This window comes from Gamsiella multidivaricata (assembly GCF_025024155.1).
Source record: "Gamsiella multidivaricata strain RSA 2152 chromosome Unknown BC939scaffold_42, whole genome shotgun sequence".
Classification (NCBI taxonomy): Eukaryota; Fungi; Mortierellomycota; class Mortierellomycetes; order Mortierellales; family Mortierellaceae; genus Gamsiella; species Gamsiella multidivaricata.
The window spans coordinates 152,014-178,527 of NW_026251750.1; the positions used below are offsets into that span (position 1 = coordinate 152,014).

The following is a 26,514-nucleotide window of genomic DNA, read 5'->3' on the forward strand; positions in this document are numbered from 1 at the left end:
ATCGTACCAGGACTGGACGCCTCCGATTCGGGCGGCGGTATGGGTAACCCAGCCTTGTCAAAGAAACTAGACGCGTCGTATACAGAATCCACACGCGGACGGATCATGGGGATCAACCATGATCCAATATCGGCCTCCTCCAGCTTCACGTCGACCATATATGAGGCCTTGGAAGGCGACAGCATCAATGAAGAAGATGGACTGTGGGAGCAGGAAGACGTAAATGACGAGGGGAATTCGTTTAGCGGAGTGTTCAATGACAGGGACGTGCAATGATCTACAAACTCGATCATCCGTTGGATCCGCTCCAGGAGCTCCGTACACGGTTTGCTGTACTGCATGATGAAAGGGTCCTAGATGTTACCCATCGTATGAGGGGACGCGATCTTGGTTAGATATACGAACAAAGATGCCGGCCCCATTTCATTCGACAGCTGTTGAAGTCCCTCGGCTTGTTACCTCAAGCAGTTCCTGTGTGCTCGGCCGTGCCTCTGGATCGGGCGTCAAGCATCTCGCCACAAACGCCCACATCTCCTCAGACATACCCATCCCTACTGCTCCAAACGTTTCTTCCTGAAAACTATCCCAACCACCATTGTCCGTTGCGAAATACCCACGCCCCTCTGTGCTGCTACTGCTGTTTCCTGCTTCCTGACTCACTAATCGTTGCTCTCCAAACAGCGCTAGAATAGGCATTTCCGGCCTCGGTGGACGACCTTGCGAGAGCTCGATGCATGTAACACCCAACGCCCACACATCCGTCTCCGCGCTCGCTCCCGGGATCCACTGCAATAACGAAGACGAACCCACACTGCCCTGCATCAAACTATCTGCAGTCCCAGCTTCTATCTTGAACTTTGGTGAGTTTGGCGTGGCTATTGGTGACGAAGGGCTGGATTCAGGGGCGAGCCAGCTGGCGGGGAATTCTGTCATGGTCAACGATCGTCGTTGGCGTTTGCGCTCTCCGGCACCTTCCTTATGGTTCATCACCGATCCTGAGCCCCCAAGTTTCGCATGCCCATCGAATGTGAGCAAGATGTTGCTAAATGAAACAGAATAAAAGTGTGTCGATAAAGCCGGGTCCTTACGCTGCTCTCTCTGTTTCATCGTTTCTCATGATGGATACTCTCACCTACCTAGCTTTGATATCACCATGGACATGATCTCTGTTATGGAGATACGCGAGCCCCAGAAGGATCTCGCTAATGATCCATCCGATTTCTGATTCTGTCAACGGGCCATCCGAGAGTCGAATTAGATCTGCAACCGACCCTCCCTCACAGAATTCCAGTGATAGCTATAGACGGATGAAGTACGTGCGTTAGTAAATAAATAAAAAACGGATTTGTATTTGACCTCGCACGGGAAAAAAAAATAGTGCTTGATGTGGTTTTCAAGGGCTACTTTGTTCATGTGAAATAAAAACAAGTTCAGAGCTCAGACCATTCGACCACCAAAAGCACAACAACGTCTCCAACGGATCCGGATCTATAGTCTACCCGTAACAAAAATCGTCCCCAATCCTTATCATAAAGCACGAACGGGAAAACACATCCCTCCTTCTTCTATAGTCCAACCGAATAACTCTTGCTCATGTTCTCTTGAAAACTTACCCACAGTTCGGTATCCGTTCGATGACATCCCATACATTTCACAAGCTGGTCTAGCCCTCTCACTCTCTCCCTAATCCATGGCGCCGTTGTTTGAGGTCGCCGAGCCTTGTTCACTGGGCCACTGTCGAGAATAATGGATCCGTCGTCATCGTCGCTGTTATATTCTTCTTCGTGATTATTATCATCATCACCTCCTTCGTATAAAGAGCCACCGTGATATGCGATGCAACTGACATAGTAATCTACGTCCGCCCGTGTAGCCACTACCCTATCAATGTCGACGATGCCGTTGCTGCTGCTGCTGACGGTGGTGTCTCTGAAACCGTCAATGAATGTCGCGAAGGGAATCTTCTTGATCGCGACAATCTTCATCCCATCCTGTCTGTCACAAGCTTTGAACACAGACGAGCCGCTTGAACTGTAGAAGATAAATAAAAGAAGAAAAAAAATTAGACAAATGGAAAGGAGGTGCGTGAGTAAAGAATAAATGCACATATAAAAAAAATAGTAGAAAAAAAGGGCGGAAGATCAAGGTTGGAACGCTTCCAACAGGAAACCAAAGATAGCATGCGGGGCAAAAGGTGTATCTGAGCTGCAGAAATCCATCCACGAGAATGGAACACCAGTTAATTCACGCAAACTTTACTGTTGTGATGTACCTCCAACGACAGTACTCTCAAAGCCCAATGTATGGAGGATAGCTAAGACCGAAACACCGTGCTGGATATATACGAAGACTCCTGGACTCTAATTTCCCCTTAGTTGGAAGACATTAGCTGCACGTACCCATATCCCAGGCGCTCAAGGATCTCGAAACGAGCTGTAGGATCCTGCGGCCCAGTTTCGCCTCTGTATGTCTTGATTGACGACCTAGGTGCCTTATCATTGTCAGGCAGTGTGAAGTAATTGAGTGCTGGCATGTAGGGCGATGGTGTGGGTGTTTGTAACGGCGATGGTGAAAAAGGTGAGACAAGGTTGGCGTCCAAGATATAGGAGGCGCACGACAGTCGTTCACCACGCGCACCCTCCTCGTGTTGAACCCTGCTGGTCAGGCAGAGCCCTGTGTCCTGTCTCGGCTGATGGCCCTCGCTGTAATTATGCCACCGCTGTTTTTGCTGCGCTCGCTGCTCTTGCCCTTGATGCGGCTGCCCTTGATGCTGCTGTTGCTGTTGTGCATCCCTGTGCTCATGTCCATTTATATCTTGTGGTCGATGCAGTTCTGCATGACAATGCTGATGAAAAAAAGGCGAGTGATCATTTTTTAGCTCCTCCGCTGCTTTTGCCTGTCCTGCTTGCGAGTTCAACGATGAAGGCAGAGGCATAGGTGAGACAGCCGATGTTATTAATGCAGTTGTTTCTCCTGTTAATATTTTGGTTAGATTCTTTGTGTCTGCATGAATCTGCTGAGCTATACCGACGAAGACTGTACCACTAGTTGTTGAAGAGGTCATCAAGGCCTCTGTCCACTCTTCCTGTCGTTCCTCATGTTTTTGTTGTTGTGTTTGTTGTTCTTGTTCGCAGTGTTCAATGCGCTGCTGCAGCTGCTGCAGATGCATTGACCGTTGCTGCCGTTGGCCCACAGTATCTGCAAACGGTTGCATACTGCTGTTGTTGTTTCTCAAACCATTCTCCACACACGAATACGTCGATGGGGCATTCGAAGATGGTATGGAAGGTGATCGTGATGTGGATGAAGCGGCTGAGGGGAAGTAGCGAGCCGGTGCTGTGAAAGGTAATGGTATAGGCGTTGCTGAGGGAGGTACTGTGCACTCTGTTGTTACTTTGCTATCGATTCCCGGTGTGGAGAGACAGGCCGCAGAGGACCGACTCGAACTCGAGACCATAGGGCCATCGTGCCGTTCAACATGAGGGCTCTCTCGGACAGGCGACAATGAAGCAACCGAAACATCAAAGCATCGCCCGTCTTGCAGTGAGGACGATGGGACGGATGCCGACCGTGTCGAGCAACTACTCGCAACTCTTGCTATTGCAGCTGTCGTCCTCCCGATTTGAGCCTTCAGCAAAGATATCGATAACTTGCGACGTGATCCTTGTTGAGTCGCATCTGAAGCTGAACCACTGCGACTTGCGATAGAGTCGGGTGTTTGGCAGATCGCAAATCGCAGCTTATTTTTTGCCGAGTCCTTGTGTCTACGCTTGCGATGGGGTTTAGAGGACGACTGCTGCTGCGGGGGCTGTTGTTGGTGCCCCTGAGTACGAGCAGGGACAGTGGGGGACCGTTGAGGGGTGGAGGATGAAGAAGAGGGGGAGGATGGGGTGGTACTGGTATTGGTGGCGGTGCGGTTCCTGGCGCCCAATGGAAGGAAATTAAAGAGAGAGAGAAACGCAGGTGACATGGTGTTGCAATGGTTTGGTATGGTATAGCATGGTGGCATTAGTGCCAGAAATATAGCGAGAGGGAGAGAAGAGAGTCAAGAAGAGGCAGGGCGTAGAACGAACAAGCAACGACTCGGGTTGTTCGTGGTAAGGAGACGAAAGGACGAGGGATGCCTGTGGTCTTCCCCTGGGGTATATGGCCACAGCCAAAGCGAACGGGATGGAACGCGGTAACAGGGGTCTGTGGGGCGAAAGGGATCTGGGGAGAGGGAGGGTTGAGGGGGTGTGTGTTTGCTCCGAGGGGTGAGCAGGGGGAGGGGCGAAGGAGGGCCATGATGCGCAACACACACGCAGGGCGGTGCTCAGTGCGGGTGGTAGACCAGGAGGGTAGCAGCATGGACTGAAAAACGTGTGGAGCGAGAAGTAGTAAACATTTGTGGGTCTGTGCACTGATAAATTGCACGTTGGAGTCAAATCGACACCTCCATCTTGGGCTCCTCGATCCCAGGTTCTCGGGCTGGCACTTTTATTTCTTTTATTTCTTTTATTCTCCTTCTTGGCCATACTTGCTCCTCCTACATACACATACACCCACCCCTCCTTTAGCATCATCGAGCCCTGTCCAAAGGAGTAAGTAACACGCATCGTCATCGTTTACATCGTAGCCCACACCCACTCTCGCGCATCATATCGCTATAGCGAACCATCCAATGGCATCCGAGGCTCAACAAAAACAACAACCACATGAGAAAAAAGGGTACGTGAATATGGGGGTATCTTATTCATCTATTCATTTTATGGTACCTTGAGTGGCCAAGAATAGCACCATAACCACCTCACTCCCCTGGGTGCACGCAGATCCCTAATCTTTCTGTTCAAGTTCACCCAATGTACCATACAACGCAGCGGATCTGGGCGAGTGAGTCGGGACAACCAGAAGAAGTAAAGGCTGAAGGGTGCGCAGTTTCTTAAGACATCATATTCGACATCTCTGATCCCTCTACTGTTCCTTCCCCTCTCTTTCATTCTGCCTCCTTCATGCGCCGAAGGACCGCCACTGATACCCCGAACCGTCGAGCACCCGCTTCGGATCGTTTAGCGCCATCCAGATCCAGTAACGTAGTCGCGCATTTCACTTCCTTCCCCTCCACTTCCCCTCCCCTTCTCCACGCCTCTCTTCCTCACTTCTTACTCCCCTACTCTTTTCTATTCCGTTTACAACATACTACCGATCAGTCGCCTTGAGTCGTTCCAGATATTCTTACTTCAGCGTATTTATATCTTCTCCATCTCCAGTACATCCAGCTGTTGTCTTCAAATCCCCTTCAGGACCACAGTTAGAAAAATCAAGCTCGCAAAATTATTTTGGGCGTACTTGGATCATAAAAAAAAAACGTGGGTGTAAGCGTGTGTGATAAGTTTAGGGGGTGGACGAATTTTTCCAAATGTCTGCTTTCTGAAAGTGGTGCTTTGGCCGCCTCTTTTTTTTTTATATCGCCGCCACTGCACAACGTCCGAAAGAAAGAAAAAAGATCCACTCAGGCTTCAGCAGCCTCGAGTGCCGCAAACCGATTCTAGGCCGTATGCTTGGGACATAAACGGCCCTCAATGCCATGCAGGAGCTTAAGCGATCTTCCACATGCGCCCACGACGTTGCATTTTGTATTAAGTGTTTTTATTATTATTCTTTTATATCAGGCACAAAGGATGCAAAGGTGTATAATACAGACTATGTAGCATGGCAGACACAAGATTACCAGAGAGTTTCAGCAAGGCAAGGTAAGGCAATCAAATCGTATTGCTACGAAATGACCACTGCATGGAACGTCTTTATGGTGAATCTAAATATCACATCATATTTCACACGGCGCGTTGTGGAAATCCTAGAGCTGATTTATCGCAGGGATAGGCGCCGAACGGAACGGAGAGCGTCTTGGCAATGCTGGAGGAAGAACAGGAGAGGTCGAGGATCGAGGAGATTCCGTCAAAGGACGACCGATTGGGCTTCTCAAACTATCACCTGTCACTACCGAAACTGTCGGCGGACTCTTGACGCGAACAGCGCCAATAACCGCATTATCCACAGCGCCTTCGGTCCGACCAGAAAATGAAGATGAGCACGTCGATTCTGGCGCTGAGGCTGTTGCAGCAAAGGCAGACAAGAGAATCTCGTGTGCCTCATCATTAGGCGAAGAACCTGAATCATTTTTCTGAACGGCGTTCCCTTGGACGTCCTCCTTTCCTGTATCGTGTGCTGGCAGATCGGCCTTGAAAACATCGACATACGACTCTGTAACGCCTACAAGTGCGGATGTTGCTGCGGACGTAGGTCTCCCCTCGCTGTTTCCATCACTTACATTGTCAGTCTCAGGACTCGTCGCTGGCCTCATAATCGACACTGGTCGACTTTCCTCCTCCTGCGACCTATCGAACCGCTCAAGCCCCTGCTTCTGTATCCGCTCCTCCACTTCCTGGTTGATCGCCATTGCAAGCTCGTCCGGTGCCACAATATGTTTCGCTACATCCCCAACGCTATCCCTGCCAATGCGCTCGAGTTCCAGATCGATACATCGCTGTTGCTGGCACCTCTGATTGTGCACATGGGTGGACCAGTCGTTCGTGATCAGCGAAATAGGCGCCGTTGTGATCTTCGGTGCCAGCAAGTTCGACGAATACGGTTGCCGGTTGTTGTGCAACTTCTGGGTCGACGACCGAGAGGACGATTGGAGCACCTCATCCAGAACCGAAACTGAGGGAGATCGCATCCTGGACCTGGACGAGAGCGAGGCCGTGGACTGGTCGAATCCAACAAGCTTCGATGACGATGATGCCGGAGAGTATGGGGAAAGCAAGAGGTGTAGAGGGTCGCCTGCCTCGCCTTCGGATCCTTTGGTCAGTGAGCTCATCGATTTTGAGAATCCTTTGTGGTCCTGTTTGCCGCTACTGCTGCTTGATTTTTTCGAGGGCGCCGATACCAAGATTAGACTTTGGAACATGGAGCTGTTCGTATCCAGCGTTTGACTAACGTTCTTTCTACCCAAACTTGTACCACTGCCGCAACCACCATTCGCCTTCTCCAACACAGGCGGCTGCCCTCCTCCTCCATAAGCATTCCACAGCTTCTTTGTTTTCTTGGGACTCGTCGCCGCCGTCACATTCTCCTCTCGATCCACGATCTGCATGAGCGGAAGATCATGGTCCGTGCAATACTTCTTCCCAGATGTCACCGATAGGGTCATGCTATTCTTTCTCGGATCCTCGCCAATGCTCGTCACAGCCGATGCATTCTCAGTCACTGTTTCTGAGAAACCATTGGCATCTGCGCTACACGAGTTGATAGTCGAAATAGAGCCGGATGAGGCATTGCTTTCGGTGCGCTGCGAACCAAGCGGATTGGTGTCGACCCTGTGGCACCGCGTTTGAGGGGAGGATGGCATTGCATGGTTACTGCTACTGGCATTGGTGTATGAGGCGAGTGCAGCCGCAGAGCTGCCAAAACCGATCATCTTTGGCGAGGAAACCAAAAAATTCGGAGAACTCGTATTAGGCGACACACATCCTGCTAACAGGAATGAAAATAGGTGAGGAAATTTGTCATCAGTATCGGCGTGGTGGTCCCGCATCCATAGCAATCCCAAATGATGCTGCTGATTTGTACCTGCATCAATGCAGATCGTCTGTCCATTCTTCCGTGGATGAGGCTGCGGAGAGTTGTGCCCCGTCAATGAAGACGAGGGGGAATGGAAACTCCCTTGATTTGCACCACGGCCTTGCTGCAGACTTGATCGTCCCTGATGATCCAGAGGTTGGATCGTGCCCCTGCTATAGCTGCCACTAGTCTTGCCACTGCTGTTCCCGCCAAGACTGAACTCAGTGTAGCTCGAGTAATTCGAGTGCTGGTCCGTATAGCTCGATGTCGGACTCTGGGTGAGGCTGCCTCCAGAATAGTTGAGCGTTCGATGCGGATGGACACCACGGATCACGATGGGACTCCGCTGTTGGGACGGCAGCGAGTCCAAACTGGGCTTTGTGGACGCCCCATGACTGCTACTACCATTCAGAGTCGGTGAGGCCGAAGGTGCCCAGCCATCAAGATTGTCGTCCAAACTGAACTGCAATTCCTTGAACGACTTTTGTGTCGGGTGTTGATACGACAAAGAAGGTGATGACGTGGGATGTTCATGTGCTGGCATGATCAATGTCGAAGGATCGTTCATATCCGAGAGTGTCGGGTCCTCCAGCTGCAGTCGGTCCAGTACCTTGTCGATGATCGACTGCTCGTTCCCTGCAGACTGAAGGGAATTATCACGGGACCTCCTGGACCCTCGTCCTCCTTTTACTGATCCAGACCCTTGACCCTCCTGGTTCTGATCCAGGAGACTATAAGTCCCCTCTAGATGGGCAAGCGCATGGTTGATATGGGCCTGGATTGCGTCCAACCAAAGATCGAGTGCCTGCGGGGTTTCTGCATGGAACATATGATGTTGGTGTTCGTGCGGTATGGACTCGGAGGACGAGAGTCGGAATGCATACTTGGACTTTCTGGAGACCTCGGGTCCTGAAGTTAGAATGGAATAGTCCGCAAGATGGAGTACTCCCAAAGGCTTCGTATCGGTCTAAAGCAGTAGACAGTATAACAGCATTTTTTTTCGTCAATTTCATGCATAAAACGCGTGCGGCAAAACGGCGCACTGATAAAATCAAAACATCGGCAGCGAGGGCGGGGGAAAGGGATACAATCATAGTTTCATAAGATGTGGATGCTCTGGACCCTGCTACTGCTGCTGCTGCTGCTGCAGGAATTGAACCTACATTAGTCCGATAATAGTAAAGGCGATCATCTCGCAGGACGCACCACCGTCGCTTCCAAACGAGCTGTAATGAGGATGATCTCTTTTGCAGCCATTCCTCAAGCATTATCCGCTCGTCGTGCATGTTCTTGGGATGCTGCTGAAAAATTGCATTAAAGGAAGCGACGCCAGAATCCGGCTGCGCTGAAGACGCATAGAACTCGTAGTATGAATGGTCGACTTGTTTGTTGCCGTTGATCTGATGATGAGGGTGGGCGCCGTCAAATTGGGTCGGGGCCTGATCATGTTTGCTCGGTTTGCTTTTGAAAGAGTTCTTCAAACTCCTATGAGAGGCTGTGTTGGTGTGTTCGAACGGAGATGTCTCGTTATGGCTGGGCGAAGGCTGAGAGTGGGTTTTGCGAAAGGCGAGGCTCTTGATTCCGGACGTATTTCTGGTTTGGTCACTCAGACTGCTGGTATTGGTGGATGTTGACATTGATGTGTTCTTTTTGCTGTTATTGCCCAGGTGTTGATGTTGTGAGGTGTTGAGAAGGCCTGATCCTAGTTTCGTAGGTGGGGAGGAAACTGTACCGGAGATCATGATGCTGTGCGAGGAGAGACTGGGACGTGGAAGGGAGAGATCAGACCGGTGAGCAGAGAGATCATGGCCTTCGGGCTCAGTATTGAAGCAGTAGTTTTTGGACTGAACAAAGGGGCCGAATGGGCTGGGGCGAGAGGTCTGCTTTGCTGGAGCCGACCCAGGATGGTGGATAGCACCAGTGTTCTGCTGCTTGGTATTCATGGGACGAAGATGGCAAGGGAAAGGAGAAAGTGATACGATTGGAAATAGCCGGAAGTGATGATATTCAGGGCAGAAAATATAGGCAAGCGATATGGATTGCTAATTCGTGAGGTCCCGTCTGAAGTTAGAGGAAGATCTTTGATGACAAAATGAAAGATAATCAGGAACGAGCGGGGGGCAGGCACCCTCCGGGGTCGCGATCGGGCGCTTTCTGTGGTTGTGATTGGAGGGTATGATGGAGGTCTAGTCCGTGACAGGAAATAGGATAAAGGTGGCCTTTGAGAAGTATGGAAACAGAGTAAAATGAGACAGAGGCGTGAAAAGCGTAGAAAAAGGTACTGTGTTCCCTTGTGGCAAATGAAAAGTGAAGCGCAACTGTGAGTAAGCCGCGGGGAACTGAATGTGGAATGGGAATGAACAAAGGAAGAGTCGAATGTAGAAGGAGCTGAATGAAGAAAGACTTTTGTCAGTCTGGTCTGACAAACAACAACCAATACACGCAACGCCTGTGAGATGCATGGGCACGACACATGTGTTTAATACTGCATATGCTCTTTTCTATTGGAAACACAAAGACAGCCCAGTACCATAATGGCACCACAATTCCATCCCACGGCAGGTATTTCCTCTTTCTGCTCATACAGGATATCGACTACCCTCATTGCCATCAACATTTTTGATCAAGGTTCTGTGGGAACATGCAATATACACACGAAACAAAAGGAGCAAAAAGAAGAGACGAAAATCGAGAGCTGAAAACAAAGAGGGGAGTACAAAAATGTACAACAGGGCCATTCAACTAAGATAGCTGATGGCGTGAGTCTGTGTCTTCATTGTGTCTGCGCATACGAATGTGCAAGTGTTTCTCTTTCATTATTTTTGTGTCTCCCATCATGTTGGGCAAAGACAAAGACAAAGAGCTCATTGGCTGAGGACCGACTTGGGCGTGTGAATTAGTTCCGCGCTCTCGTTACCTGTCTGTGTCAAAAACGCGAGTGTAGCCTGGTCAAGGAGGCGTGTAGGCTATTTAGTTGGTCGCAGTGAATGAATATTACTGAGGACAGTTGTTTGCTTCAGATAAACGAAAGGATCGACTGTAAGGGTGAAGAATCCGTCAAGTGAGTTATGGGAATGGTATTTTGCCAAGAACAATTGACGCTCGTAAACGATAAACAGAAAGGATAGGAAAAAGAGGAAGAGATAAAAAGAGAAAGAGGGAAAGGAGAGAAGAGGAAGGAGAAAAGAGGAAGGAGAAAGACGTTCCTCTTTCGCGTCCCTTGCAGCTCGCTTCGCATTCCATTCGTTTTAAAAAAAATGTCTGTCATCACCATGTTTATTAACTTTGAGTGGGGGGTTATTCTTTTGGACCCATGGGCAGCCATGGATGGTGCTTACTTTCATTCGCCGGGCACGTTAAACGTACTTCTTCCGCCACAAACAGACATCATCCAGCATCGTGTTGCTGTTGTGTTTATCAACAACGTGCTCAATCACGACAATAATTACGGACCATGGTGCACCAATGCCATGCCCATGCCCATGCATATGCCATGCATCATGTTGCTCTCTTGTGTTCCCAACACTTACATTTGTTCTATTCATTTGTAGGCTGGAAATTGTAGTTTATACTCTCACAAAAAGGAAGCCATCGCCTTCCGCGCCCCCTCCCTGTTCAGCCTTATCTCGACTTCGCCCTGAATAATACTTTCATTCACCGAAAATGAAATCGTCAACCACGTCCTTGGTGACAACATCCTTGCCCACATGGGCAAAGTCCTCTTGTTTATCTTTTCCTTGCATTTCTTTTTTGATCACATCCGATCCACCCTTGCGACGCCCATGTGTGTGCGCAGTTGAAATAACAAAATGCAATTTCACAAATGGATGATAGGAAAAAATGCGTTCAATAGGCTGGGCTTATCCCCTTCCGGCCTAGTCCCAGCTCAATACTACATGTGCGTGCGTCAATGTTGCTATAGTCTTTCAGCAACAGCCTGCCCTGCAAACCTCCATGTCTTCAAGAGTGCTCGTTAATAAAGCAGTTTATCCTACAGTAAACGAGAGCCAGCAATCAACCATCACGTACCAGTAAGGGAAACCGATGAGACAGAAGAGAGTGAGAGTTGGCAGTAAGATAGCATCACCGACGAATGCGTTGACTACATGCACTGCAGCGGCTCAATAAATAAAAATACTAATAAAAAGCGCGAGCAGATGATGAAAGGAGGCAGGCCATTGTTACCAAGTGCTTGGCTCCAGTATAAATTTATAGACTCGAAAGATACCTCCAAGATGGATGCCTTCTTTCTTCCGAAACGGCTCCCTTACTTCCGCTCAACTTTCACACACATGCACACACCTGTTTTTAAACGGTCGCAGGGAGTGTCTTGTTTCCAATCCATTCTTTTTTTTTCTTTTTTTTTTTACTGGTGTCTTGCTGCTCATGTAGGCTTGCTTTACTCATTGAATGCGTTCATCATCCAGTGCCGCCTCTTCTTGTTCGATAACGCCATGGCGTGTACCCAATGGACAATTCCAAATTACGCGCTCTACGCCAACGGTTACCTTAATACTTCCAGGTTTCACATCTCTCTTCAATACATGTACGCGATGTAATTGTGCCTGACTGTTTACCCCAATGTTTTTTTTGTCGATCCCCATTCCTCCTTTCGAAATACTCTACGGTCCCGTCTGAGCCCATTATCTTGACCCCTACCTGTACCTGGTGCCTAGTCGATTGACCTCCGATCGAGACAAGGCCCTCCTGAGAATCATCTGCTTCGAAACTGGGTGCTCTTTAGCACCGCATTGCCCTGTATATGTCCTAACACTGCAATGCCAATTTTTTTTTTTTTCTTTAGTAACGACAGGACGGTGCACATGTTACGGTCCTAAGATGGCTCCTTTGTTTTTCGCAACAAGGTTCAAAAAGAGCTCTGCCTAGTAATGTATGGAGTATTTCAAGACGTCGAGATTAGGCACCAGGAGTACATATCACTTTGACAGAGGTTGAGGATGGTGGACCCAGCCGACACCAGGGCGGCTGAATTAAATGCAGGAACGAACTAATCTCAAAGAGAGGGCAGACAAATATTGATGTGGATCTCCTTTTATTAGCTTAGCTCTCGCTTTCGCTTCATTATTTTTCAGCGTCTTCTGTGAGTTCCAACTGGGCCTTCGTGGTATGCGGGTTATCAACAGCACTTCGAGCGAATAATTTTTTTTTTTCATTTAATTCGTTCCTTCGAGAGAGTTGAGTATTACTCCACATGGGAGCGTACGTAACTTTACTGTACGTCTACTATTTCCTACCATGAAAATGTAGTGCCATTGAGGGTCAGAACGAAGGAGCGAGCACGAGAAAAAAAATACATCGTTTGAGGCGCTGGGCTTTAATAACATTTTGGTATAAAGCTTTTGCACTTGCTAAAAACGTCTTCAAGAAACAATACCAGCGATGCACGCAGAGATCAAAGTAGAAACCGCCCCACACATACACGCCGAGAACGACAGCCTTGCGATCGCATCCGATCGGTCTGGCGACAACGTCAAAAATAACGAAATCTGCGTTCCAATACTTCCGATGTTCGCAAACGATGCCATCGCATAGGTCGTCAACAGCTTTGTTCTTGGCTCCAACGAGTCCTGGATTTGTGTAAACGCCGCAAACGCCGCAAACTCGTTCAAGATGTATTTCACTCCCATCACCTCCGCCGACTCTCTCAGATCCCCGGAAGGGATCCCGATCAGCCACGCAAGTGGATACAACATCCAGGACGCGATCTTTTGAATCGAAATTTCAACTCCGTAGAAATGAAAGATCCAACCCAGGAAGCCGTTCGCGAGACCGAGTAACGAGATCACAGCGAGCAGGACCGCAATGATGACGATGCACAGCTTGATACCAAAGATTGCGCCGTTCGAGATCGCGTGGATCGCATTCGACTCCCGGTCTTTGTATGCAGGCGAGATCGCCGTGCCCCTCGTCAGCGGAACTTCTTCTTCAGGGAACCGGATCTTTGAGATCACAATCGCGCAGGGGACAGACATCATGCAACATGTCAGTAACGCGGTCGCGTCCGCACCGAAGGCCAACAATCCCAGGAACACGGACCCGGAAATCGTCGCGAAACCAGAGGTCAAGACCTGATGTAGTTCCGCCTCAGTCATCTCCGAGACAAACGGACCAACCAGCATGGATGCCTCGGACATTCCAACAAAGGGCGCAGCACAGGCAGCAACACACTCGACGCCAGAGATGTCAATGATGTGGATCACAACCTTGGCCATGCCTGCGACGACGGATTGGACAATGTTGTAGTAGTACAGACACTGAATTACAGCTGCGAAGAGGATGATCGCAGGCAGGACCGAGACCGCAAAGGAACTCGCGAAAGGGATGGCCGTGCCGTTGTAGGTGACTGAATTCGGCCCAAAGATAAACTCGCGGCCCTGGGAGGCATAGCTGAGAAAGTTCTCAGCCTGTTGCGAAATGAATTGGAAGACATTATAGCCAACAGACCAGCGTATGATGAGGACTCCAAGGATGTACTGCATGAATATCCCCGTCCAGACGATCTTCCAGGAGATGGCCTTGCGGTTCTATGTTATGGTCGTGCCACAATTGAAAGGATGGATAGCATAACACACTTAGAGTTCAGAGCGTGCCCATTTCCAGATGCAGTGCATCCCTCCCTTTTCGCATTTCTGTCCAAATCTGGCCAAGGCTCCTCTTTCAAGGTCCATGACAAACTAATGACGGGAGAGATCTCCCATGAATCGGCCATGGTGAATGAGGGCATGAATTAGTTCTCTGGGGAACCTCACTCAGAAAACCTATTGCTTTACCTTTGAGAACGCAATAACGAGCGACACTAACACCACGAGTCCCAAGCAACTAACCAGTCTCTGTGCTCTTGTTCCATGAGCATCATTTGGCCTCAAAGCTGCCGTCAATATCAGGGCCGCTGGCGGGAGTCCGAATCCCAGCCCCCGGACCAACCACTTCGGCAACCTCCCAATCGCCCTCGCTCCATCATTCCAAACCGTGCTTACCGGTCCTGCAATCGTTCCCTTTGGCAAATGTCTCACCACGATCCACCACACAATCGCCGCATACAACAAAGAAAGTACCAGGATATTGCCCTCCTTATGGATCACGACCGCGGGGATGAAGAGACAGGTGCACGCCACGAATGCGATCGCATGGTGCACTAGAACCTTGTTGTTATAGTAGACCGGGAACCGCCCATGGTATGATGAAGCCGTCGTCGTAGTTGAGACGTCTTCTGCTGAATGCACCGAATCTGCCTTTTCTTCCTCGACTTTATTGTCCTCAGCAGTGCCAATTTTGTTATTACTGGTCGGATGATCACGTCGTCGCTGCGGTTGTATTGAAATATTGTTTTCTATCACTTCTTCGTCACTAGGAGGCTGCGACTCCATGTAATCCAGCTTCTCGTCGTCGACCGAATACGGGTACGCCTCTCTTGACATTTTGTTCAATTGATCGACTCGTAAGGATGATAGTTGGATATCAGTAGAAAGGAGTGAGAAAGGGAAAGGAAATGCAGGAAGGAAAGATGAATCTAAAAGGAAAGAAGAGAAAAATGGTAGGAAGGGGCGAAGGAGGAATTGTGGAAGGAGAAGGTGCGGTTCCAAAAAAATCACTTCGAACGATGTCTCACTAGGGACAAGTGCGATCTGCTTGATCACCCACAGAGATCGAAAAGTCATTGACTATAGATGGCGTATAGCGATGGCAGGCCCTGTACCTCATTGGCTTTAAGCAAGCATGTGGAGAGTGTAGGTAGGGGTCTCTTTCTCCATCCTTTCTGTCGACTGGGGTTTATTATGATAGTTGCCTTGAAATTTTATAATGGTATGTTGGCGGGTATGAAGGATGGTTTACGCATTAAAGACAAGTCTTGGTTCTTGTGGCAGGGGCTTGATCGAGCCACGGTCCGGTACCTGAGGCAGGAAATGCAGCTGTGGACGGCATTGTAATCGCTGCTCATTCGACTTCCTCGCCAGCTTGGCCGGCATGTAGCCGAAAAAGATCTTGCGAACGAATTGCGAGACTGGACCCTTTCGTTATTGTTGTTGTAAAGCAAAAGAAGCATGTAGGTGTTAGCGGTCGGTGTATAAGAAGTTTGGGTTAATATGGATATTTTGCTGCGCCGTGGCGATCTCGGCCTACCCTGTCTCCCATGACCTTGCCAAACTGTCGCGACTTGCTGAGACCTGCTTTGGCGGCCAACATACGTTGGGCGTAGTAGGTCTCGAACACCTTAGTAATGTTCTTTTGTGTCACTTCAGGCATGTCCACGAGCAAGTTACACAAATAAACACCCTCCAGAATCGCAAGGTTTGCGCCGAGTCCTGCGCTTGGGACGACCTAAACATTTGCCGATGGGTCCCACGATGGCATTTATGAAGTTAGCCGAAGGCGTCTCTTGTCGACAAACATAAACGACAAAACAAAACATCCGTTATACCTTGTGGCATGCTGTGCATCGATAGATAACAGATATACGTGGTCAGCCGATGTTGCTCTATTACTTATGCTCGTTTTTTTTTTTTTTTTTTTTTTTTTTTTTTTTTGCTTACCATCTCCTAGAAGGACAACACGATCCTCGTACCATGTCTCGAATAACTTTTCTTCCAGCATAATCTTTGAAATCTCAGGCGACCTGTCGATGATGTCTCCCAAGGTGCCCTGGAACGGGTTCGGCTGGTGGCGCACAAAATCCGCCATTTCCTTGGAGGCCTCTGGACCCCATTCCGAAAACCTGAATCCTGCACCCTTTTCGGCATTGCCTCTGGGTACGTTTTGGATCACGGCCCATGAGATCCTGTTGTTGGGTAGAGGCATGTAAATTGCCTAGACACCCGCAGATTCACATGCAAAATAATAACAATAATAATAACAGCCAAAAATGTGAGTAGGAAATGCCAAGGATACTTTGTAGCGCCGTGCTATCATGTCTATCGACTTGTAATACGGGGCCATAAAAGATGTCTTTCACATACATAAAAAGGATCGGTCTTGGGGATGACGACTTCAAAGTCTGCGAAGTCGTTCTTCAGCACTGGGTACTGTTCAGGATCCAAGGGCTCGCTGATTCCGACTAGAGTTACGGCGTTGTTTTGATCAGGACGTATGAGTGACGGGCGACGGCATTAGATGTATTTAGTAAAAGTACATCGAGTGTCCAATCCACGCTCGCTCCCAAGAGATGCTGTGGTGCACATGTTTATACCTAAGCAATGCTGGTTGTAGCCCAGGGGCTTGTCGTCCGAAGCAGGGAGCTTTCCCTTCTGCTTCAGGCTCTTGTATATGTTCTGACGCACTGCAGAATATGCCCCATCGGCACCGATGATTATGTCGCTCAAATACGCGCTGTTGGAAGAGAGGACTCGCTGCGTCAATAAAGGTCCAGAATGTTGATCCGCGATAGATGGATGCGGACAATGAAGGTTTATTTACATCGAGGGAAAAGAAACGAGAGCCCGCTCCAGACAAATAGCTTTTTTTGTTTTTTTTGTTTGTTTGTTTGGATTTACCTTCCATCAGCACACTTGGCCACCGCTCCATCTTCGCCCTGGGTGATCGAGAGGACTCGCTTGTTGTAGAGGATCTTGTGCTTCGGCAGGTTCTTCAGTAGCACATTGTAGAACGCTGGACGATCTAGGATAATGGCCGGGTAGCCGCCACTAAACGGTGCAAGAGCACGAAATCATTAACCAGAGCTTGGAGGTATATCCATCCTCGGCCGTCTCAAATTTCCCGCGCGTTTTCATACATCTCTTCCAGGTCCGAAAAATCTACTCTCCCAATGGGTTTGAGTTGGTCGTTGTAAAAGTTGAAGTGCCGTACAGGGTTGGAAACCTCGTAAAAGTCATTGAGCAGGCCCAATTGCTCCATGACAGGCAAGCTCGTTGCATCCAGACCGAGGGACGAGCCCAGAGCTCTGATGCGGGTTGCCTTTTCAAGGATGATGTAGTTGATGTTGGTCTTCTCAAACATGTTGGCGAGGGCCAGTCCACCAATACCTCCGCCCACAATGGTTACAGTGAGGCTGCTGGACATGGTGTCTGAGGAATGGGATTCTGATTCGGTCGAGCGGTGGGGGAAAATGGAGGAATGAGTTGAGTTGAATGAGGGGAGCGCGGCGCAGAGACAATTTGGAAAGAACACTCGGTGGCGTGATGAAAGCTCCTGAAAAAAAAAAAAAAAAAAAAAAGAACGAACCAGCCCAATGGATGAGAGAGCGGGGAGGGAGGAGCTTTCTATCTTCAGTGCTCGTTATCTCGGAGGATCGCCGCATCCTCCATCTGCTCCACCGTTACACAGTCTCTTGCCAAGTGTGCCAACTGTAATTTACATTACTAAAGGAATAACCAATGAAGCACTTTCGATCCAAAGAAGGCCCAGTGGAAAGCAACAGGAGCACTGTCGAGGTGCGTAAAAAAGAACACTTTATCAAGCCCATGCGGAATGTCGTCCATTGTCCAAGCGCCCCTCTTTTTTTTTTCCATCTGCAGACTTTCGCATCTAGCTTGACACCACTGCCTCTTTTAATCGCAGGGTATATGCTCTGCAAGTCTGCCACCGCGTGCGATGACAACGAAGGTATATCTGAACAACGACAGTGGCGACAAGGAACGAGATATAGATTAGATTACGTTCATTTTAGTGGGCTTGCTTGAGCAATCATTCGAAGAAGGATTGGAACGACCTCTTGTCATATCCAATGAACATGCGTTCTCCTCCGTTACAGACAGTGGTGGAAGTCCACTGCAATCGAAGGTAGAAAATACCAGGTAGCTGCTTGGATCGACAGTTGCATATGCCTTGCTACCTTCCAGTCTTCCGTCCTTGATACAAGGCGAATCCTTGTTGTGTTTGACAGTTGCTCGTCCGTCGCAGGACATGGCAGGATATTAACCAGCAAGATGGTCTGAGAAATGCAACAAGTGATCGACGTTAAAAAAGCTACGTCGGTGATCTGGCTCACGCACTTTTGATAGACCAACGTGGGCACACATTATCATCAGCACTTGCTTGGAGAACGGCAAGAAAGTTGACTTAAGAGTCGAAGTTGGTGGGATGAAATAGTGTCACCCAGCTACTTCTTATCTGACAATTGGGCTTAGCTTGAGGACTGCCCGCGCACTGTAGGTCATCCAGGTGACTTCTTCGGTAAGAGTATTTGGCAGTAAAGCTTTCTCGATAAATGCTCGCAGGGGTAATGATGAAGAAAAGGAGGATCGGCGTATATCTCCAAACAGCAGTCAGCTAATGATATGAAAAAATAGAAAAGATAGAGTATTGGCAGAGATGACTTGCTTTCCTTGCAAGACGCATCACCAGCTCACAGTATAAGAATGCTCAAAAGAATGAACTGTTCATGTGAACTTCATGGGACATGCCGAATAAATATCCCAAAAGGATCCAGGGCACCACAATGCATAGCATCGAGATCCAGGGCAGCGAAGAAATGTCTAGAAAGGAGGATGGAGTACGATACAATTCCAAGGGCGACATCAGAGTCATACTCGAGAGAAGGATGTGATAAAAGTAAAAATAACCAGGCTCGATGGATCAACGAGACGACGTGAAGTTCATGGCGAAAAAAGCAAAGTCAGCAAACACCAAAAAAGTCTGGTGCAAAAGACGAAGTAAGGGAACATGAATGCATTGGCCAAACTCAATTACTAAACTACCGAAAACTTGAAGAGTATTGAGAAACGGGGTTCTTCCTGCTTGCGGTCCTGGACGCGCACGAACCTGTTTGTCATACTCGCCACAAAATGATGCTCTTAGCGTGTCTCGATATGTATTTCAGCAGTTTCTAGAACCGGCTGTTGCGCCAGTAGCACTAAGGTGGGCGCTCTTTTTATTTCGGTTCGCAGGTTCACAATGGAAAAACTGCGAAGTACTCGTCAACCCTATCCTCCAACCTCCTGTAATTCTCTTCCTATCTAATGAAATTTGTTGACTTCGCCACCGCCTCTTTCCTAGCATAGTTTCCAAGTCCCCATCCCCTTCCCTAATCTATATAACATCCCAAATCCCTTCCAGGCATAATACATCTATATATTGAGTTCCAAGCCCTCCTGCGCATGCTCTGTGCCTTGACTTTTTCCTCGGCCCTTTATCAGCTCAATTGAGTTCGACTATGATCTCAGGGTCCATCTGATCTCAGTCCCACTGCCATACCGGCGTCCTTGCACCTCCTGCAAACAACTTTCATGCCGCTAAATCACAGTGTAATTTGCCAGTTAGCAGCAGAGAAGCAGATATGCGTCCTTATCGACCACTGGCATAACACCTACGTTGCGATACGGCTTCTTGAGTATCATGCTGTTACTTGGTAATTCAGCTTACGGACTAATTGAAATATAAAAAGAGACTGCCTTCCCTTTCATTGCCTCCTTCCATCGATTTCGGTCCAAGCAAAAGGCCGTAAGCACATTATCTAGTACCACGTACGAGAGTTTGACTCTTTGCGATCCTTTTGTAGATGCTGGTTTTTGGATATAAAAGTACGGATGATTCCATTCCACATGAACATCTTTTCAGCTTCATCTTCCAGACCAAAGCTCCCTCTCTACTTCTAAGCCTAGTATCTCACTTCACTTTCCAAGTAAGTATTCCAACGCTTAGATTTTTGCTCCGTTGTATAGGGGAAATATAGAAGCTGATGTGCGCGTCTCAAATTTTGATTGCCATTTTTTCTAGAAGCTCAGTATGTACTCCCCCCAGCTCATCCTTTTGTTTGCCCTCTTACTCTCTTACTCGGGAACCTTTCATTCACGTCTGCCCATACCTAATCACTGTTTGTGACGGATGAGCGTCCGTCAAATATGATTCTAAGGACTCTCCATGTATCAAAGATGACCGAGTGAACGGATGTGATGACACTGCCACTGCCCACGATAGCAGCAGCAGGACCATTCAAGTTACAACTGCTCAAGACCATTTGTGATGACCTAGAACGGCAGAGTGAGGGTTCGGATAGGATCCGACAAAAAATCGTACCAGTGCGAGTAAAGAACATCGGTAGGGTTACTTTGTTCAAGATTATCGTACTTATCCGGAAGGCTGCCCATTGATTTCGCCAGAATTATAATTATTAACGCGGTGTACCTCATGTGGAAGGAGAGTGTGCACACTAAGACACTTTATCAACTTCGAAACGCTTGCAATCAACAGCCATGAAAGTCCAAGTTCACTCATACACGTATAAAAAGAATAAAAAATGAAAATAAGAAAAAGATGCTACCAGTTGAACGCCTTCTGCAGATAGCTATATAGTTATAGGTGGGCATGGTGTAAGAGGCGGACAAAATGGCTTTGCTTATATCAATGGCGACCGTCCTATTTATTGCTCAATCTTGACGCGAATATCGCCATTTTTTCACTCTCATTATATGAAGACTCTTTGTTGATGCGGAAACAAGCGCCATCTGTACACCAAGGAGGTTCCCCGATATGTATCTTAAGCCTGAGGGCATCCTCCTCCGCTGGGGTAGGGCGCTGAATTACGTGATCGGAGACCGCCGTTGTGCAGCGGATCCACGCTTAACACCGTATAGGAGCTTTACTTGGTAGCCTCGCCTAAACATAGTAATAAACATAATTGTATATCTGTGTGTTATGGTTAACCAAGTCAGCAATGTTGCAGCGCAACTGGAATTTAGCAATTTTGGGCTAAGCATTTACTACCGAAGCGTATCTGCTTTATCTCCCTAAAAAAATGTGAAACTTGTCCTTATCCTTGTCTATTGGGCGGAGCCTGTGCATCCGTGCAGAGTGGTTAACGGCTACCCTTCATGGATTAGTAGCGTATTGAAGAAGATAATCGTTTCACTGTCGCTATCAGCTGTGAGTGGTTGGTTGAGCTGGGAAATGCGGTTTCCCGCTACGTACCCGCAATTATTCGTGCACCTCGAATTAGCCGATTCAAGTCAAGACTTTCTGTGTTTGTTGCACCCAGCCTAGAGTCGGAGAGAAAAGGAAGGAACAATTCAAACACAGCTAGCCCTACCCCTGTACACACCGTGTACCACCACATGGGTCCCGTCAATACTCGCTCCTCTTTTTAGTGGCGTGTTGACGTCACATAGTTCGTTTCCTGGCCGCCCAACTGAACAATGCTCAGTATAAAAGACTCCTCACTCTCGATACGCTTCTTTCCTTTCCTCTCCTTTCGAACACCCGATCTCCACCTCTCCCGCCCCGTACACTCTCGCTTAGCCACTCACTTTCACACACATCCTTACATTCAAAATGGTCGCCTCTGTTGGAAAGATTGCCCCCGGCTTCAAGGCCACTGCCGTCGTTGACGGCGCCTTCAAGGAGGTCTCCCTCGACGACTACAAGGGCCAATATGTCATCCTGTTCTTCTACCCACTTGACTTCACGTAAGGGAAATGGAAAAATTTCTTTACACATGCCAAAGCCAGCATCTCTTTGCAGCCGTTGGTCTGTTGTTTTCTTGCTTGGATTTGTTATCTGACCCCTGCATTCTCTTGCCTTCCCACTCACAGCTTTGTCTGCCCCACCGAAATCATCGCCTTCTCTGAGGCCATCGAGCGCTTCAACGGTCTCAAGACCGCTGTCCTTGCTTGCTCCTGCGACTCCGAGTTCTCTCACTTGGCCTGGGTTAACACCCCCCGCAACCAGGGTGGTCTTGGCCAGATGAAGATCCCCATCATCGCTGACTTCACCAAGAAGATCGCCACCGAATATGGTGTCCTCAAGGAGGACGAGGGTAAGCCTTTTTACATTCTGCTAATTTCCAAGCTGATGGAGCTGCGCAGTAAAAAAACGTGGAAACAATTAATTCTAATTGTATATCAACCCTTTCATATATATCTAGGTGTCGCTTACCGTGGTCTCTTCATCATCGATCCCAAGCAGGTTGTCCGCCAGATCACCATCAATGACCTTCCCGTCGGCCGCAACGTTGACGAGGTCGTCCGCCTGGTCGAGGCCTTCCAGTTCACTGACGAGGTTAGTAATTTTTTTCCCTTTGGGTGGCTCACAGTTTCTTTGTTTACTGTTTGCGATTGGCACGTCGTACCATTGGGCGTAGCAACACCAGCGGTAGCAGCGTCAAAACGCATAGACTATGTCTCTAATCCTTACCTTTTTCTTTGCCTGATCCAAATAGCACGGTGAGGTCTGCCCCATCGGCTGGCAGAAGGGTCAGTCTACCATCAAGCCCGATGTCGCTGGATCCAAGGAGTTCTTCGCCTCCTCTGCCTAAATGTGCAGTTGGACGCCTATCCATTGCGCAATCATAAAGTTGTGTCCCACAGCTTTAACAACACACATTGTCATATAGCATGCATTTTTGCACAACCCATATACATACACGAGCACGTCTTTTTCTTGCAAATAAAAAAACCAACTAGAGACAAACGAAGTGGTTGAAATTGATGCATCTGATCTGTGAGACGACCCAAATATGGCCGATCCGTGTTGCTGCGTACATGGAACAGGTTCTCACGATAAAGTGGCGCATGCACATTGGCTCATGGCGTGTCCGTGTTTGCACCTATCTGATCAAGACGATCGCTGTACCCATGAGGGTGGACGTTGGACTTCGAATGCACACGGCTGTCACGGCTGTCACAGCTGTGCTGCCGGCTCCTGAAAAATAAAGGGTCAGTTACACATGGATCTAGACTCTTCCAAAAAGCGCGCTGCATAATGGCGTGAAGCAGCACCACTCCTGTTTGATAATCCTACAGAGCAGCAAGAAGATGCTCATACAATGGACGAAGCTCCTTCCTTGACCTCCTTGCTTCACAGACGACACCTTTTCCTCCTTCTCATCCCTTGATTGATACTGGGCAACGTGCAGCTGCAGCATGGTCAGCCATGCCAAATGCGTCGATATCGTGAGCAAAAGTGCGGAGAAAGTAGAAAAATAAATAAATAAATAGAAAATTGGGATGGCATCCAGGCAAGCAAGCGACATGTAGCCAAATATAAAAGGTCCCTGAGGGAGCCACCATGCTCTCAATGGTCTTCAAAGCATTGCGCCTTGGACTATAAAGTCTACCTTTGCTTCGCTGTTTTTGTTTTTTTTTTGTTTTCAGCAACCCTTCTTATATCCACTACATAGTGCCAAGCTTAGTTCATTTCACCGCACGTCATTTTTTTTTTTGAACCTCGCAACTGGGTGATACTGCGTATACATTTCGTTCTCTCACTCGTTCCCCCGACTTCAAAGTGCGCTATCCATTAAGTAACGGATCTTATCGCACACGATTATACCAAGCAAGGCACCATCGCCACAATGTTCAAGTCTCTACATCAACTTCTCTCGCATCCTCATCGCCGCTATTCCGGCCCAAAATACGCACGTTCCACCACCTTATACGCCTTGATCATCGCGTGCGCTTTATTATTGTGTCAAATAGTCATATCTGCTCAAGGAGCCCCAGTTTCCGTAGAGGGAGTGCGGAACACTGCTGCAATGACCGAATCGAAGGCGCCGACTGCGACTCATGGCATGCTACAGAAGCGATACACCTGCTATTATGGAACTTGCAACTATCAGACGGGCAAGTGATCTGTCTGGAAGGAGGTGCAAAGGAGGCGCATTGAGGAGGATGCCGGGTTAGCTGAGATTCTGTCGTAGCGGTATACTTATCATTTCGCACCTTTATTCTTTCCGTTTTGCTATTTCAATGTCTCTTCCTATATCGAATTTTTGACGAAGTGGAAGAAATAAAGAAGACATGCCCACAGCTTCCGTACGTAGTAGGAGAGAAAGGATGGTGTTGGTTACACCTCTCCCATTCTTGTTGATCCTTGATCGTCGTGCGCTATAATCAATGCAATTGCTTCGCATTCTTTATTGTAACGTCTTCCTGACCTCCAGTACAGGCGTTAGCGAGCTGCTTCGGGTCTAATTGGTTTAGCCATGGACGAACCTCAATCATCTGCGCACAGACAGCGCGACCACGCGAGATCTTGAGTATGCGTCACGAGAGTCGTGGGTAACAACATAATCTTAGTTTTAGTGCCCTTATTGGCTAAGATCTATCTATGATTGAGATTAATGTCTGGGAAAAATGCTCTCTTAGCGACTATAGGTGCGGCTGACTGCAAAAAGTCTGAGTACTTTTCCCACTCCTTTCTCCTTTTCATTTCTCCATGATTCCCACCTTTACACCAAACCTCTATCTCATCTTCTCACGGCTCTGCAATGGGCATTAAGGGCTTGTGGCCTTTGCTAAAAAGAAAAGAATATGAGGTTACAGTGCGCCATAGACACTCCAACCTCTCCAATCCTTTCCACAACCGCCCGACGCGTTGAGTAGACCACTTTTGGTACATTTTTCCTTACTATCCAGCATGGCTACACATCCCACACTATGGAGGCTGCACACACCGTTGTCGAGAGGGAGCTGTAGACGCTGGCGACCCTACTAATCCAGTTCTTTACCTGGACGGCTGTCTTTCGCAAGAAAAATAACCCACTCGCCATCGTCAACAATCCATCCGTGACAAAGCCTTGGGGTTAGCCCAAGAGGGCCTCGATGAGCTGGAGGGTCGTGTGTCAAACAATCTACGGATGCGGAAGCAACGTTTCTTAACCGTGCAGAGGAGCCTGACGAAGTCCTTCTATTAGTTGCCGGACCATCAGGACTCAGCTCACAGGCCTGGCTGTGGTATCCAAGAACGACTACAACACCAACATCCCCACGCTGGGTTGTGTGAGCAGTTTTAGCATCATCAAGGCCTTGAATGGAGAAGGTAATGTAATATTCATTTAAACGAATGACCATCCTTTGTGTGGGCATGTTCTAATGCAATGTTCTTTTATTTCCTTTATAGACGCCACATCGATGATAGAGCAGTATTTGTCTCACCGTCTGGTCGTCTGCAAGAATTCAGGTAATGAAAAGTTTGCTACATCGTTTAGCGTGCTCGTCAGTTGCACACAGACACTTTCACCATCAATCCAGACCCTCACGGCTCTCGAGTACCACGAGCTTCGCACAGACTTCAATCGCATCAAGGAACAGCTTTGCGAGATGCGCGTCAAACGGAGAAAAGATACAAAGTACTGTTACTTACCCTCTCATCAAATGTTGTATACATTCTGGCACTACTTGTCTGGATGCAGCCAAGTTATTAACCCTGGTTTACTCATCATGGAATCATGATAATGAGTTATCTGGAAGCACGGTTCAGCGCCACAAGCCCTGGCAGATGTTTAATCGCTACCGCCCGGTCGATCCCCCTACTCCGCAGAATAAAGAGGCAGTGGCGGTCAAAGACACGGAGATGACAGCAGCGCTGCCCAGCTCGTCTCAGAAAGAGATCCTTAAATACCGGCCACAATATTCCATCATCGTGCACACTCCAAAAAGAGAGCACAGGCCACCAGAGAGTATGAAGCAGTACGCATGGAAGCCTTGGGAGAAGCCGCCGGAGAGTCCATCTGGCCACAATATCGATGTCCCCCAACAAAAGAATACAAACAACAAGAACAGCAGCAGCAATAAATATAACGAAAAAAAGGACAACTGCAACGGAAGCAAGGATAAGAACAAGGGGGAACCAGCTAAACCAGTAGAGGACATGGACAAGAAAGGACTTATGAGAGCTCTGGCATGGGAACATCCCACATTAACCCTCGATATTGGAACCTTATCTGCCAATGTCAATAGAGCCTTGGTCAGCCAACGAGATTAGTGTCCGAGGTGGTCAGGTGTTTGGAAGAGCCCATGCGCCTCGCAGTCAACATCAAACGATCATGTCAACAGCTCGTCGGTCAATTCATTGAACGCGTTGCAACACCAGGCGACTGCACGGTATCAGACAGAGAGTTATTGGACTGTATTTGCCACGTATCTCTACAAATGGCGTAGGCGGCAGCGGTAACGGCGACGGCAACCACGATGACGAAGACAAATCAGCAAATGTGGACGATTTGGA

At 48.4% G+C, this 26,514-nt stretch overlaps 9 protein-coding genes across 9 annotated transcripts; 3 read left to right on the forward strand and 6 right to left on the reverse strand.

The window, feature by feature from the left end:
* Window positions 1-115: 115 nt before the first annotated feature.
* On the reverse strand, window positions 116-1,323 carry BC939DRAFT_199116 (uncharacterized protein). Its single transcript, XM_051550595.1, has 4 exons — window positions 1,137-1,323; window positions 460-1,042; window positions 323-353; window positions 116-201 (listed from the first exon to the last, which is right to left on the reverse strand). The coding sequence occupies exons 2-4, from the start codon at window positions 985-987 to the stop codon at window positions 185-187; spliced, it is 576 nt and encodes a 191-aa protein (XP_051411110.1). The 5' UTR covers window positions 988-1,042; window positions 1,137-1,323; the 3' UTR covers window positions 116-184.
* BC939DRAFT_199218 (uncharacterized protein) lies at window positions 1,324-4,377 on the reverse strand. Its single transcript, XM_051550596.1, has 3 exons — window positions 3,043-4,377; window positions 2,400-2,901; window positions 1,324-2,031 (listed from the first exon to the last, which is right to left on the reverse strand). The coding sequence occupies exons 1-3, from the start codon at window positions 4,007-4,009 to the stop codon at window positions 1,566-1,568; spliced, it is 1,935 nt and encodes a 644-aa protein (XP_051411111.1). The 5' UTR covers window positions 4,010-4,377; the 3' UTR covers window positions 1,324-1,565.
* A 1,456-nt stretch (window positions 4,378-5,833) lies between these two features.
* On the reverse strand, window positions 5,834-9,542 carry BC939DRAFT_478087 (uncharacterized protein; the record flags this gene model as incomplete). The annotated part of the gene is made up of 2 exons (XM_051558733.1): window positions 5,834-8,566; window positions 8,763-9,542. 2 exons carry the CDS (start codon window positions 9,540-9,542, stop codon window positions 5,834-5,836), a joined length of 3,513 nt encoding a protein of 1,170 aa, XP_051411112.1.
* A 2,344-nt stretch (window positions 9,543-11,886) lies between these two features.
* On the forward strand, window positions 11,887-12,818 carry BC939DRAFT_454851 (uncharacterized protein). Its single transcript, XM_051556115.1, has 2 exons — window positions 11,887-12,145; window positions 12,404-12,818. Exons 1-2 carry the CDS (start codon window positions 11,892-11,894, stop codon window positions 12,435-12,437), a joined length of 288 nt encoding a protein of 95 aa, XP_051411113.1. The 5' UTR covers window positions 11,887-11,891; the 3' UTR covers window positions 12,438-12,818.
* A 132-nt stretch (window positions 12,819-12,950) lies between these two features.
* Window positions 12,951-15,157, reverse strand: BC939DRAFT_454853 (Na+ dependent nucleoside transporter C-terminus-domain-containing protein). The gene is made up of 2 exons (XM_051556116.1): window positions 14,391-15,157; window positions 12,951-14,144 (listed from the first exon to the last, which is right to left on the reverse strand). Exons 1-2 carry the CDS (start codon window positions 15,036-15,038, stop codon window positions 12,981-12,983), a joined length of 1,812 nt encoding a protein of 603 aa, XP_051411114.1. The 5' UTR covers window positions 15,039-15,157; the 3' UTR covers window positions 12,951-12,980.
* A 196-nt stretch (window positions 15,158-15,353) lies between these two features.
* BC939DRAFT_454858 (uncharacterized protein) lies at window positions 15,354-17,740 on the reverse strand. The gene is made up of 8 exons (XM_051556117.1): window positions 17,348-17,740; window positions 17,109-17,258; window positions 16,805-16,944; window positions 16,575-16,672; window positions 16,152-16,425; window positions 16,040-16,050; window positions 15,742-15,939; window positions 15,354-15,629 (listed from the first exon to the last, which is right to left on the reverse strand). Exons 1-8 carry the CDS (start codon window positions 17,632-17,634, stop codon window positions 15,450-15,452), a joined length of 1,338 nt encoding a protein of 445 aa, XP_051411115.1. The 5' UTR covers window positions 17,635-17,740; the 3' UTR covers window positions 15,354-15,449.
* Window positions 17,741-21,177: 3,437 nt separating this feature from the next.
* Window positions 21,178-21,719, reverse strand: BC939DRAFT_454861 (uncharacterized protein). Its single transcript, XM_051556118.1, has 3 exons — window positions 21,481-21,719; window positions 21,277-21,374; window positions 21,178-21,198 (listed from the first exon to the last, which is right to left on the reverse strand). Exons 1-2 carry the CDS (start codon window positions 21,623-21,625, stop codon window positions 21,292-21,294), a joined length of 228 nt encoding a protein of 75 aa, XP_051411116.1. The 5' UTR covers window positions 21,626-21,719; the 3' UTR covers window positions 21,178-21,198; window positions 21,277-21,291.
* A 19-nt stretch (window positions 21,720-21,738) lies between these two features.
* On the forward strand, window positions 21,739-23,077 carry BC939DRAFT_454862 (thioredoxin-like protein). Its single transcript, XM_051556119.1, has 4 exons — window positions 21,739-21,974; window positions 22,101-22,324; window positions 22,433-22,566; window positions 22,727-23,077. Exons 1-4 carry the CDS (start codon window positions 21,841-21,843, stop codon window positions 22,820-22,822), a joined length of 588 nt encoding a protein of 195 aa, XP_051411117.1. The 5' UTR covers window positions 21,739-21,840; the 3' UTR covers window positions 22,823-23,077.
* Window positions 23,078-25,371: 2,294 nt separating this feature from the next.
* BC939DRAFT_454871 (uncharacterized protein) lies at window positions 25,372-26,183 on the forward strand (the record flags this gene model as incomplete). The annotated part of the gene is made up of 1 exon (XM_051556120.1): window positions 25,372-26,183. A coding segment is annotated over exon 1 (713 nt), but the record flags the coding sequence as incomplete, so codon positions are not given.
* Between the last annotated feature and the right edge of the window lie 331 nt (window positions 26,184-26,514).

Coding starts and splice junctions, on each gene's coding strand:
- BC939DRAFT_199116 (XM_051550595.1), bottom strand. CDS start 987: ATGAACCATAAGGAAGGTGCCGGAGAGCGCAAACGCCAACGACGATCG. Junction 354..459: donor GCACACAGGAACTGCTTGAG/GTAACAAGCCGA, acceptor GGTAACATCTAG/GACCCTTTCATCATGCAGTA.
- BC939DRAFT_199218 (XM_051550596.1), bottom strand. CDS start 4,009: ATGCCACCATGCTATACCATACCAAACCATTGCAACACCATGTCACCT. Junction 2,902..3,042: donor GACCTCTTCAACAACTAGTG/GTACAGTCTTCG, acceptor ACTCGCAAGCAG/GACAGGCAAAAGCAGCGGAG. Junction 2,032..2,399: donor CTTGAGCGCCTGGGATATGG/GTACGTGCAGCT, acceptor TATCTTCTACAG/TTCAAGCGGCTCGTCTGTGT.
- BC939DRAFT_454851 (XM_051556115.1), top strand. CDS start 11,892: ATGCACACACCTGTTTTTAAACGGTCGCAGGGAGTGTCTTGTTTCCAA. Junction 12,146..12,403: donor CACATCTCTCTTCAATACAT/GTACGCGATGTA, acceptor TTTTTTCTTTAG/TAACGACAGGACGGTGCACA.
- BC939DRAFT_454853 (XM_051556116.1), bottom strand. CDS start 15,038: ATGTCAAGAGAGGCGTACCCGTATTCGGTCGACGACGAGAAGCTGGAT. Junction 14,145..14,390: donor TCGTTATTGCGTTCTCAAAG/GTAAAGCAATAG, acceptor ACCATAACATAG/AACCGCAAGGCCATCTCCTG.
- BC939DRAFT_454858 (XM_051556117.1), bottom strand. CDS start 17,634: ATGTCCAGCAGCCTCACTGTAACCATTGTGGGCGGAGGTATTGGTGGA. Junction 17,259..17,347: donor TTTTCGGACCTGGAAGAGAT/GTATGAAAACGC, acceptor TGCACCGTTTAG/TGGCGGCTACCCGGCCATTA. Junction 15,630..15,741: donor GCAAGGTCATGGGAGACAGG/GTAGGCCGAGAT, acceptor CAATAACGAAAG/GGTCCAGTCTCGCAATTCGT.
- BC939DRAFT_454861 (XM_051556118.1), bottom strand. CDS start 21,625: ATGTGGTGGTACACGGTGTGTACAGGGGTAGGGCTAGCTGTGTTTGAA. Junction 21,375..21,480: donor AGGTGCACGAATAATTGCGG/GTACGTAGCGGG, acceptor CATGAAGGGTAG/CCGTTAACCACTCTGCACGG.
- BC939DRAFT_454862 (XM_051556119.1), top strand. CDS start 21,841: ATGGTCGCCTCTGTTGGAAAGATTGCCCCCGGCTTCAAGGCCACTGCC. Junction 21,975..22,100: donor TTCTACCCACTTGACTTCAC/GTAAGGGAAATG, acceptor TCCCACTCACAG/CTTTGTCTGCCCCACCGAAA. Junction 22,567..22,726: donor CCTTCCAGTTCACTGACGAG/GTTAGTAATTTT, acceptor TGATCCAAATAG/CACGGTGAGGTCTGCCCCAT.